This window comes from Nipponia nippon, unplaced genomic scaffold (genome assembly GCF_047370975.1).
Source record: "Nipponia nippon isolate SJK-2023a ecotype South Korea unplaced genomic scaffold, ASM4737097v1 scaffold_2, whole genome shotgun sequence".
Taxonomy (NCBI): domain Eukaryota; kingdom Metazoa; phylum Chordata; class Aves; order Pelecaniformes; family Threskiornithidae; genus Nipponia; species Nipponia nippon.
The window spans coordinates 86,590,820-86,603,896 of record NW_028262336.1 but is presented as its reverse complement, the minus strand read 5'-3'; the positions used below and the strand labels follow the sequence as shown (position 1 = coordinate 86,603,896).

Sequence of the window (13,077 nt, the reverse complement as noted above, 5' to 3'; positions counted from 1 at the left end):
AGCAAATGACAATACAACGGGAAGGACAGCTAACCACAGAGTAGCTCAGGAAGGGTCACCAGTGCGCTGCAGAGTGAGGCCGCACAGAAACCTCGCTTACCCCTTGCTCGGATTCCAGCAGCTCTGTTTTGACTCTGACTGCCGGCATCCCATCAAGCATTAACATTCTGTTCTCAAAGGCGCTGATGTCCTAAGGCAAAAAAAAGACAAGGTTAATCAAAAAAATTATGAAAAACACTTGGTTTAATTCACTGGTTTAGTTCTCTGACATTGTAGAAGTAAGTTTCTTTTAGCAGAAATAAAGTTAACGAAGCTGTAATATTAATTTCAAGGAGCAGCTATCAAGTTATTATTTCTGTTAAAATAGTAAATTATACTTTCAGTTATCCTTAAAAGAGAACTAAGTCTTTCTAAGCAATACGGGAAAATCATCTCCAATTACTATTTTTTTATTTTTAAATTAATCACACAGGTGCACATATATAAATTCCTTGCTTTAGAACTGGAAAGGAGAGCAGTGATGTCACATAGCTTCAGGTTTTTGGCAGCATACTTAGGTATATTTGATTTCAATCAAAACATTTATACTTCTGTATTATCTAGAGAAAGCATACGCTTAAATCCAGAGAAGTTACAGTGAGGGCCTGTACACACCCACACCCCCCCATAAATTAACACGCATCAACAACTCCTCAGATTTCATATAATTCATTATCCTGTAAAGTTATCAGCATTTGTCAATGAAAATCTCCACGTGTGAGTCTTGTGTCTCTGACACAAAAGAAAAAAAAGCATGTTAAAAACGTGCGTTGTCCTTGTAGTAACGGGCAACATATGCTGAGAGCTTCAATCTGAAGTGAGATTTGCAGAACTGTGCTTCCTTGAATCAACATCCCTGCTCTGAATGTCTCAGCCCACTGTTGCTGGAGCCGTTTACGTCGACATGCAAAACAACCTCTTGCACCTTCAGTTCAAACACTACCTCAACCTGAGTCAATTTGCTATCCCAGCCAAGGCTCAAGGATGGTCTTTGAAAGCTATTCCCTTCACCTGCCATGTTTGGACAACATGGAGAGAATAAAAGACATTTTATCCCTCAAGCTAGAATCTGACCTTATGAATCCTGACACCTTGGTCAGGGGTACAGAAACACGAAGACGTCACAGCTGTTTTTCAAACAGTGAAACTCCAGCGCACATCACTTGTGACTCATTCACAGGCGCTTACGTATCTGCAGCCCCGTCTAGAAGGCAGCACTCGAGACTGGAAACTCACCTCTGCTCTAACCGTTACCTCCCAGTCCTCAGTAACTCCACCACAGTGGAAAAAACGCTTTCCCTGTGTTTCATGGGCAGCAGATCTGTTCAGTACTGCATGGTGCGATTATTCAAAAGGAATATGTTCACAGCCCTGTTTCTTATCATGGCTGCTTCAAGAGAATTTTAAGAAAAACGGTCTGTCCTAATGGAGCTTCCAAATATATTTTAAAAACTTAAGATTACTTTAAACATTTTCTTTTTCACAATTAATGCACCTCATCCCAGGATCCTCATTTTCAGGGATATAAATATTGCAGCAACTGTTTATTTCTGTATATTCCTTTACTTTATTGTAATTTAAATAACACTCTGAAAAGCAGGGAAACCGATAGGCCCGTGCTCCAACACGGTGCCACAGGCAGAGCAAATGACCTGCCTGAAATCCCCGTCTCCCTCACTCTGAACCCCGGGTGTTACAGCACACAGAGCCGCGGTTTGATACTACAGGGCAGGCAGGAACTCGATGGTAAAGCAGATAAACAAAGGCAACAGGAAATGCAACCTCTGTTTTTTTTTCCTTAAAAAGTAGATTTAGATAGTTCATAAAAAGTTCTAAACACTTAAGTTATAAAATTTCAGATCGAACAAGTAATTTTCAGCAGAACACCTCCACATTCAAACGTGTGAATGAAGACGAGTCAAGCTGTTGAGGTGTCCCGGTCCATGCTGTGCATCTACTGTATTTTAAGCTTGACACAACAGGAAGAAGAAGAAGAAAAAAATGGCCTTCCTACGTCTTCTCAGCAATTTATTTTGGGCACCTTGATCTTTATTCAGCGTTCGAGGCATGAGGTGGGGAAAGAGCAGGAGGGACTCTGATGCCACAAAACAGCTGGCTGAAATTGTTCCAGGCTTTACATCCCTCTTCCCAGCAAGGGCAGCGCACCGTTTGCTTATCAGAAGCGGATCTCAGGCGTCTCTGAGCTCCAGCGGCTTGGATGTGGTTTGGGGTGGAGCAAGAAGAGCAGTAGCCATCCCCCAGTGTCTATTCTGCAAGCAGAGAGGTCCCTCTCCCTTCTTGATTTATACACAGCACAGTTGAGTTTTACAGCAAGATCAGGAATATACCATCATCAAGCATCCCTTAGGCCGTTTAGCTTGTAGACAAAGAAGGATGAGCTGATATTGCTTCGTGTCCCTGAGGAGGTCTTACCCGCCCGAACGAAGGGACGAGGCTGGCTTGTGCAGGAGGCGCAGGCAGGAGGAGGGGGGGGAAGACAAAGCGCCGCCAAGGAAAGGCAGGTTTAATGAACTGTTAGAATCTGATTAGAGGCTAATGTCCCTTTTAGTGCTTTGTACCAATTTACAGCTGATATACTTGAACCATTTTTCCCCACTGGCTGTGATAAACTCATTAGTTTTAAAAATGCAAGCTAACCAGAGCCTTTGAAGTTTAAAACTGATAAATCATGAAAACCTGACTAGTTCATGTACCATTTAACACATTTACATTTAACTAAATTTTCATAGGGCTCACTTCCCCTTTTGTTCTCTAAAATCATATTTCTTAAATGCAGCACTCTGCCTTTTGAGCACTGGTCTGAAGAGTGAATGCAGTGAATAGCTCTGGCTTTTGGGTCATTTATAATTCAGAGTAGCAATAACCACAGAAGTAGATTCTTTCCAAACTATTTGATCCCTTCTGCATTTATAATTGGAAGGACATTTCTGTGATACAACCTGGGGGGCCCACTGCCTGGTAACAGCCGAGTAGATCCCGTCTGTGTGCTATACGTATGGATGACATGTTTAGCCCAACAGTCACCCAGAGAGCTGATCTCTCCAAACTGCGCTCTCCCGCCATAACCCGCGTTTGCGCTACAGGATGTTCAAAACCATTCAGCAAATAGGATGTAATTGCTGAGGTTTGCATATGGTGGGCAGTCATCTAAGGCAAAGGGGTTTGACTCATCCCCACAGGGGCTGGGGGTGTGAATTGAGCTCCCCTGGGAGCCTCTCCGGTCGGCCAGGCAGATGGAGCATCCACACCTGAGTGAGGCCAGGCTGCTCCAGCGCCCCACGTTAACTGATGACACTCAGGAGACCCACCAGCAGATTGCCAATATGATGTACTGAGTCAATGCATTTTTCAGGCTGCAGTCCCCTCCTGGCTCACTCAACTCTTCATCAACTGTGGCAGCTAACTTCCAGCTCCCAACATTGCCCAGACGAAGGTGACCTGAATTCGTGTGACAGCCCTTCCTTCTCTATTCTCCTACCTCCCACCCCAACCCACCTGGTGGACTCCAGTCACCCACCTAGGTAAAACACATCGCAGATGTACGTCCTGAACTGGGCACATAATCAAGCCAAACACTGCATGACCTTACCTAAGCATCTGTTCTCTTGGATCAATAAACTAACTCATCCTAAAAGAGATCAACCTCTCTTTCTCGGTGCCATCCCTTTGAGCCTTTCACTAATCACATTTATTCCCTTGAAAGATTAACTAAAAACACAAATCATACCCAGGTCCGTATGGGCAACTGCTATTAGAGCCATTGTTATAGAAGACAAGTAAGTTTTCAGGCTTACAAGCTCTTGTTCTGAGAAGCTATGGCAATCAGTCCACTAACAAGACTCTTCCCCCTCCTAAAAGGCCTACATTTTCAGTACAGCACCCGCTGCAACTACAACCGGCATCTTCTTCATGCAGATGACTTTCTGTTGGAAGTTTTAATCAAATTATCTTTGGCTACTTCAGAGGAAGAAAAAACAAAAACTCATATCTAATCCTGGTACAAAACCCCCCAGCATCCTGTAGTGCTTATTTAATTATGAATTACACTATTATGAAATTTGGCTCCATCCATGAGAAGGGCTGTGGTTTTGTAGCCAAGTTTTTAATTTGGCCAAGCCATATGTTTGAGAATCGCGCTGCAAACTTTTAACAACAACAAAGGAGCTGGTACCACAACCAAGCTCCTGTCCTGAGACGCCACCAAAGACCTTAAACCCACTCCATAATTTCTTCTAAGCACAAGATGACAGAAACTGTACATCCCCATCCCACGCCACAGTTGTCTCTCCCACTCTCCAAAATTTTCACGTCTAGCTGCTCAGTACTAAAGCATCAGAAATGAAACGATGGTCTCCCAGACCTGGCCAGACTGTGATGGGCACAACCCCACGCAGCCCCAGGAAGAAAGCAGTGAGCTCAGGCTTCAGAGCACCCAGCATCCAGATCTCACATTTCCTGCGTGGATCAACAAACCTTTATGTTCCTGTGCGAGACAGACTCCTCCTCTTGTTTCATCTCATTAACACAAGAGATATACGGAAGCAAGATGGACGATGCTAGTTACTGCTGTCACTAATGAAGTTAACGGGCTTACTTAGTCACGCTGAAGAGCTGCACACTGGCAAGACAAAGCCACTGATGGCTCTGAACTTTTCTGTGAGACACCAAAAATGTTCAGCTGACAATTCAATGCTTCGTAACTCTGGTGGGTTGACCTTAGCCGGCTGCCAGATGCCCACCCAGCCACTCTTGCACTCCTTCTCCTCAACAGGACAGGGGAAGAAAGTAAGATGGAAAAGCTCGAGATGACTTACGAGGTACTGTCACGGGCAAACCAGACTTGATTTGGGGAAAATTAGTTTAATTTATTGCCAATTAAAATAGAGTTGGATGGTGAGAAACAAAGACAAAAACTAAAACACCTCCCGCTACCCCTCCCTTCTTCCCAGGCCCAACCTCATTCCTTCATTCCAACTCTTCCTTTACTTTTCTGTACAAACTTATCTTCTAACATGACACACTTTCACTTTTGAGAAATGAAGTATCAGTTGGGGAAAGGGCAGTCTCAAATTCAACATTCAAGCTACAGTAAAAAGTTTCGAGTTCAAGGGGAGTCTGTTTTAATAGCTAACAGCCCTTAAGCAGTCTTTCCGTCTCAAAGCTACGACTTACAACTTTCTCTACCTCATCTTCTAGTTATTTTTACACACGTTTTCTGCACATGCAGTAATTTCTTAATTCATCATTATAGTCTCATTTTATGGTTCCAAAATTTTAAGTCATTTTTGTGAAAACAGTGTTCTTGACAGCTCAGAAACATGAATTTTTAAGTTTTCCTTTTTTATACAGATATCTTAGAAACATCATCGAACTAACCACGAAGTAGCCTATGTCACTTACATGCCCTAGCAATAAGATCACCTCATTGATTTTTCTGAACATGAATACCTAAATTCATATTGTTCTCATTAGTTACATTGCTATACTAAAGTTGTCTGTCAGCCAAAGCAACAGACAGCATAACACCTGAGGGCAAAAAACCTGAAATGATCCACTCAAGGCAAAGCTTTTGAAGATATGACAGATCCTTTTAAGGATATGACTAGATAAGATTTCCAAAGTTTCAAATTGTTTTTTCTCTTTGTTTCAAGGGATAATAGAAGAATGAAAGATTACCATCTCTTCTCAAATATAACTATCTCCATAGGGAGAGGAAGCCAAGCAGAATGTCTTCTTTCCAAATTCTCACAGGAAAGAATCACTCAATCGTCTACTACGTCAATCTCCTGAAGACCTTAATTTCCAAAGAAGTCTTTTATATACCATACAATGAGATTTTTTAGTCATTTAAATGTAGTTCTCTCTAGGGTGAAGCATACCAGTTAACATTGCCACAGTATGTATAAGAGCAGTTCATTCCAAAAAGTGAAGGAAACAACTATCCAATAGAAAATAAAAGTAAATTTATGTGGCTAGAAGATAATCACTCAACTGGGAGTTCTGCCAGGGAATCAGGGTTAACAGCCCATGTCTTGCCATAAGATCTTCATCATACGTAATTATGTCTATAGCTGTGTGAAATGTTCATAATGAAAGCAGAGATTCTGATAGTTCTGCATTTTACTCCGAACTCAAATTCCCAGTCAAATTCACCAGAAAAGGAAAGCATCGTTTGCATTTATTGATGCTTCAAGGAAAACCAAAACAATTTCTTAAGAAAAAAAAGTGAAGCCTTAAACATCATACTGTCTTCATGTGAAACTGGGTGGGGTTGATTTGAGTTCATTCCAATTCAAAATGAAATTCCTATAGTGAGAAGAGAATGCAGCGTTTGCAGAAGCCTGGGTGAACAATACGGACACACAAGCTGCGGTTTATGTCTTATCTGAAAAACAAAAGCTTAAAACACCACAGCAATGGACTTCTGGAAGCATGCTAGGACAGCAGCTAAGCACGTGAGCGTGAAGAATAATTAACTAAAGCTAACAGGGTTATTTCTCACTGATTTACATACCTCTCTCTGGTCTGCTTGTTAGCCCTGAACAGAGCTCAGGGTGGACCTAAATGCAGTGCATGAAATTCTACACATCACCTCATGCCATAGGAGGAAGGCAGTCTAGGTATAGGTATATGTATCACGGACATGCATCTGCATGGCATCCAGCGATCACAGAGGCATCGTACCTCTACACTTCCCAGGAAGGCCTCCAAGGGCGGTCTCTTATTACAACTGTGCATGCCGGGTAGAGCCCAGACCTGAACAGCAGCTGTGACTCAATGCTCTCAATGCCTGAGAAGCACGTGCAATGGTTGGCCTTCAGCTTGTGTTGTCCTGCTGAGATCCTCATCTGATGTACCAGACCATGTCCGGCTGTATCCCGCTGCTACCAGTCCAAGATGTACACATGGAACACAAGCTTCTTGAATTCCTATTCCAGTGCTTAGGTCCCGTAGAAAAAAAAAAAAAATACTAATTTTGCAGACAGCAGGTTTCCAAAAGTTGTTAAGTAGCCAAATCCCAAAGGATGTAGCTATGTTTTAATTTGCTATATATTTTTACAAATCTGTCTCCAGGGAAAATGTTCAAGTCCAGACAATATTCACTGAAGAGAACCAAGACCTCAGGTTTTGCTTCTAAAGTCTTTTCAGTCTGTTTGGGTTTAAATTAGTTTTAGCAAATATAAATAGAAACGATGAGATGTGGTCAGCTTCCAGGCGACAGAGGAGCGTCAAGTGCATTGGCAACTAGAGGCCAATCTGCTATTTCTCAGACTCAGCAGGCAACCCTGTCAGCTTCGACTGCTTAAAATCCCTTTACATCAGCTCTGCTCTCCTGCCACTCTTAGCTGTCTCTATAAACAATTGCCGATCATTCCTACAGTATGTAATTCAGACACAATATGTTACAAGTAACAGTAATTACACCAGAGCAACACATTCAACTTTTATCAACATTAATGGCTTAATTGTTTTCCTTCTAATACAACATTCACAGAATATTTGATAAGATTTTTGTGAATACCAATGGATTAATTAAGTATTTGTGGATTTTCTTTATCTTACACTTAAAATTCCTGCTTAACAAAAAAAACCCAACCCCCCCCCCCAAACAACAGAAAAAGAGAGAGACAAAAAAGAGCCATCGTTTAGGAAAGACAGGTACTTAAGAAAGGGTAAGTTTGGAAAAAGTATGCACCGTATTTATCTTTACACTAGAATTAATTAATAAAAACCCTTTTCATAACTCTTCATGAGGCATAATAGTAAAATAAACTCTTGATAGTTTCCTTTGGGTTTTTAAAGCATAGACAAGTAGTGAAGACTGCTATCAAGTAGAAATTCATTGCTTTTTCACAAAAAAATAACCCCTAGTAATTGACCTGGATTGCCACTTTTCCTTGACCACAGTTACAAGTCAAAGTGGCTTTAAAAAACTACTCCTCAATTTCCAAAGTAGTTTTCTGCTATCTTATGTCCACTGTCCTCGAGTTTGGAGGAGAGTCTGAAGAACATGAGGCTTAAAATTAAAAACAAACATCACCACCCCACCCCCGAAAATTGCAATGGGAAATATAAAAGAATTTTCATAGTCCTACAAATATTGATCAAATTTACTAAAACATATACTACTTAAACGGTTACCTTTTCTATTAGGTGGGTTGTTGCCTCCATTATTATACTTGAGAAAAAAAATTACATGAACAGCTGGTGAGAATAGTTTCAGGTCAGGTTTTCATTCAAGAGGTTCCCCCATCTTTTGCCTTTACCAAAAACTAAAATCAAAGTTTAGATAATCAAAGAGTAAGTCTCAGGTCACAACATGTTTTTAATTAACTTCTGGTGCTAGAAGGAGTATGCGACATCAACAGCGTGTCAGGGGAATAACTCTGCCATCTGACAGAATTTTCCCGTATCTGTTAATTGCCTAAATTGTGACTATTTTGCATTTGCTGAGCAAATGAGCGTTGAATGGCAATGCCCAGGAGCTTACCAGCAAATACACAGTGACCAAAATTTTACTCTGACTTCTGCCCTTACCTGCTCTGGTAGGAAAATGAGCTGCTGAAAGCATGGGGAGCTGGTTGGCATACTTTCCCCCCACCTGCCAACGTGCAAAGTCTGCTTCCATGAAGACAGATACAACATGGGCCCTGCACACTGGAGAATAAAGGGAGCATTTAGCATGTAGCAGTAGCCACGGTTTAGTCCAAAATTTTTGCCCGAGACGTCATGTGGCAGGCCAAATGGCCAAACATAGCTGCTCTTTGCCAAGAAGACAAGATGCCATCTACGGGGTCTGCTTGGCTCCATCACTCCCTGCAGCCCAAAGGGACCATCACCTCAAATCGACAGCGCCTTCAGCTCTGCAATCACAAAGGCCCAGACGGAGAGGTGAAACCACTGCACAGGAGGGTTCACAGGCCTGGACATCATGGCTTCCTCCAGAAATTATGCTGGCCCTTTCCATCCTGGGTTTCAAGGAAAGCAAACACGCTACCAGCAATACTGTATGCCCTGCTGGAGCACGACAGACCAGCAGATCATCCCCAAGCCTTTAGCCTGGGCAGAACACTGTTGCTCCTCCAGGTGCTGTGTTCCCTCCCCAAGGATAAAATATAGTGATAAACTGACCGTCAGCACCAAAAGCTGACTTCTTACAAATCATGGACGTTACAAACTATATCCTCTGAATAAGAGCAATATAAGATAATGCCATCATTAAATATGCCTAGCTAGCTTCTAGCAGCTGGGCCACAGAAATGTTAAGCAGCTGATATTGCTCTTAGCCAGCAGAAGTGATTCTCACTTATCCAAGAGCTCCAACATACAGGCAGAACTAAAAGGAAACCTGGATAAGCCAGCTTTCCTCCTTTGGGTTGAAAAGTTAACTGCTAAGATTTAGGAAATTCAGTTAAGCCTTATTTTTAGATTTACTTTTGTTCACAAGCAATTTTTAAAAACCTTCAGGGTTTGTTTTTTTTTTTACTATTCAAGACAGAGGAGTATATAGCACCCATAAGAAAACCCCTTGTTCCCAGAAGTCAGTTGCTTGTTTCCAGCTCAGCTTGTTGCACTGCCGGCCACAGGGACAGAGCAAATTCACGGCAGCCTTGAGAGGCGGAGGAGGAGGAGAACATGCTTGTGTGCACCTGCACCCTCCAAAGCCAGATATCGTAGGACACACCTGCAAGGAGCGCAGCCGGTTCTCTCAGGACCTCAGAAACTGTCTGCCACAGTTCATGTACAAAATCATAGATACGATAGGCAATAAGCAATGAAACCAAAAATGTTCTTTCAATGGCCCTATTCCAGCTACTAGGAAGAGCTGTAACCGCAACCTTCACCCCAGCAGCTCCACCTGAGCAAAAGCACAGCCAGAGCGTTGGTGTTTGCAAAATGGCATGAAAAGATTGTTTGATTCATGCACATGCCAAAACAGCAAAGGAATAATTAAATAAAGCTGAATGATTGCATGCTCAGATGAAAAAGTCAGACTATTTGCCAGAAGCTAAGCATTACTCCATTCACCTTTCCCTGCACCTTTTGCACAGCACCATACGTGCGTGTGGAGGAATGGTAATTTGCTTTATATGCTTCTCGCCGTGGAGCAAACAAACTGCTTATTCTGACACTTCAAAAGAAAGGGTGTATGCTCTGATGAAACTCCCAAACTGCAAATGTTTAACATGCTGTCGCAACCCGATCTCTGTTCCATTTAACATCAGTTTGAGGTCTCCCGCTCCCCACAGGCTTCAGTGCAAACTCCTGGAAAAATATTAATATTAAAGCTGGTGACTAGCACTCGGTACATTTCAAAAAAAGGGAAAACTCTGACTTTTGCTTACTTAGTGAATGAATTATAAAGCACCTCAATTCATGAATGAGAATTTGTAACTATCCGCCAAATATGTGAAAAAATTGTCTAAAATAACGTACCGCTCTCAGACTGCTCACAACTTCTAGACAGAAACCGATACCTGATTGCTCACATGAGGTACTTTCTTACCCAAGACAGGATGACCAAAATGCTTACTTGCAAAACTGTCAAATTAGATTCCACAAGCAATAAATTATTGTGGAACTAGGGTCCACTTTAAAGGCAATTCTAATTAAGCGTTAAGAATTTCTAATGAACAAGTTTCAAATGTCGCCAACACGCATTTCCCACAGATTCTCAGAGAAGCTGCGATTCCTCAAAACACGTTTTAAAAAAAGTGTACTGCACATGAACAAAAATACTGCTAATAATTAAAATAACTGCATAACTTCAAGATTAAAGAGTATTTTAAGTAACTATGGGTATAGCCGTAAAAATTATAGAAAAACATCAGAAAGAGAGATATATGAGTAGCACATATAGCACTACATTAACAGATGCTCTGAACTTTCATTAAAGCATCTTTAAAATTCAGAGATATCAAATTTGCTATATGCAGCCAATCAAACTAGGCTTATATATTAAATTTAAGGTTATAAACAAAATACATGAGCGTGTGTCTAGGGGAAAGACAAGATAAATGAGTAATTGATTTATAACATACCATTTTACAGCACGAAACATCATGTAACCCTGGAAAAATTTGGCGAACAAATGAATGCTATAGCCAATATTTTTCTTCTTAGGATCCCAGGATAATTGAGGTAGGAAGGTGCCTCACAGGAGGTCTCCAGTCCAACCTCCTGCTCCAAGCAGGTGCAGCTCAGAGATCAGACCAGGTTGCTGAGGGTTATGCCCAGTCAGGTCTTAACAGCCTCAAAGGAGATGGCACAACCTCTCTGGGCAACCTGCTCAACTGGGAGACAGATCCCAGGTTTTCCTCACACCCAACCTGAACCTCTCGTTTTCAGTGTCTCTCATTCTCCCACCACGCATGGCTATGGACTGACCAAGACCCTCTGAGGCCACACATCCTGCCAGTCTTTGCCCATCTGACTGTGCACCCATCCAGGCTGTAATAACTAACTCAGATACAAGAACATTGCTGGAGACACTGTTGAAAGCCTTGCAGAAGCTGAGGTGAATGGTGTTCACTTCTCTCCTCTCATCCACTGTTCCAGTCACTTTACACTGCAGATGGCAATCAGGTGGGTCAGCATGCTTTATCCAGGGTGAATCCATGCTAACTATTCCCAGTCACCTTCTCCTCCTTCATGGTTCCCAGAAGTCTATTCCCAGAGGACTCACTCTATGATTTTTTTCCATGGACCAAAGGGAGGCTGGCTGGTCTGTAGTGCCCCACATCACCCTTTTGGATTTTTCTGAAGATGAGTGCACCGTTTGCTTTCTTCTAGTCATCAGGGATCTCCCATGGTTTCCAGGACCTTTCAAGCATGGTAGAGAAGGGTGCCACAAGGACATCGGCCAGCTCTCTCAGCACCCATGGATGCAGGCAGGTGGGTCCCATGGGCTTGTGTGGGTTGAGTCCTCTCATGTAATCCCTGGGACTTGGTCCTCATTCATGGCTGCTGGTGGTTCTGCTTCTTGAACCTTGTGTGTAAGCACAGAGGTCTATGAGAAGGCCATGCAGATGAAGGCTGAGGCAGAGAAGGTAACGGAGTACCTCAGTCTTACTGGTGTTCACTGTCAACCCACCCCATTCAGCCACCAACCCACATTTTCCTTGTCCAGTCTTTTACTGCTGATACAATGATAGAAGCTCTTTGTTGTTGTCGTCTTTGATATTTCCTGCAAGTCTGAACCCCAGCTGAGCTTTCGCTTTCCTGACACCATCCCTGCGTGCCTGCATGGTATTTCTGTGTTCATCCTTTGTAGCCTGCCTCTGCTTCCACCTCCCTCTATAGGCTGCCTTTTTTCACTGGAATCCATGGGGTTTGCACTGGAAGCCATGACTTCCCCACTTAGAGAAGCTGGTCTCCTGACAAGTCCACTTGTCTGACGAGCTGGAAATTGGTTCAAAAACAATTGGAGTTTTCTATAGATTTGTTTATCAAGAGCTATCAAGCACAAAAATACAGATACAACCTCTGGCTATGGAAGTATTTGTGCCCTAGATTTTTTGCAAACCTGGAAGATGTACCGGGGCAATACCATCGCTCATACACAACCTTGCTACATCCTTTCCTTAAGCATCCATCTGTTATTGACTTTTGTTAGAGGAAGCACACAAGGTAGACAGTCCTTTGCTCTAACAGAAAATGGCCACGTTTATATTCCTATGTCTTTTCTTTACGGGTAATACATGCCAAACACATGAAAGTTAAACCAGCTCTAAACCATGGGATTCCAGTCTCGAGACTCACACTCAAGAATGAATTGACATTCTTCTGCCAAGTACCTGGTACGGATCACAGGCAACAAGGGACCTTAAACAAGGTGGGCCACTGTCTGTTCTTCTGCAGCATTTCACTCCTTGTGATTTATTGCAGAGGTAAATGAGATGGTCAGCACACGGCATCTACAGCTTAGCATGGACTTCAAATGATACCTTCAGAGCCCTCTTCCTTTTTTTCCCCTCAGTCATTACTCAATCACTGAAAATGCAGCAATAGTCTGTC

General features: G+C 42.5%; 1 protein-coding gene across 11 annotated transcripts in view; it reads right to left on the bottom strand.

The window, feature by feature from the left end:
- KLF12 (KLF transcription factor 12) overlaps positions 1-13,077 on the bottom strand; it is a 247,864-nt gene that overhangs the window by 151,287 nt on the left and 83,500 nt on the right. For all 11 annotated transcript variants that reach the window (XM_087757468.1, XM_087757477.1, XM_087757479.1 and 8 more), the window contains one exon: positions 101-190. In XM_087757468.1, the coding sequence (XP_087613594.1) occupies positions 101-190 (90 nt within the window). The remainder of the gene's footprint in view (positions 1-100; positions 191-13,077) is intronic.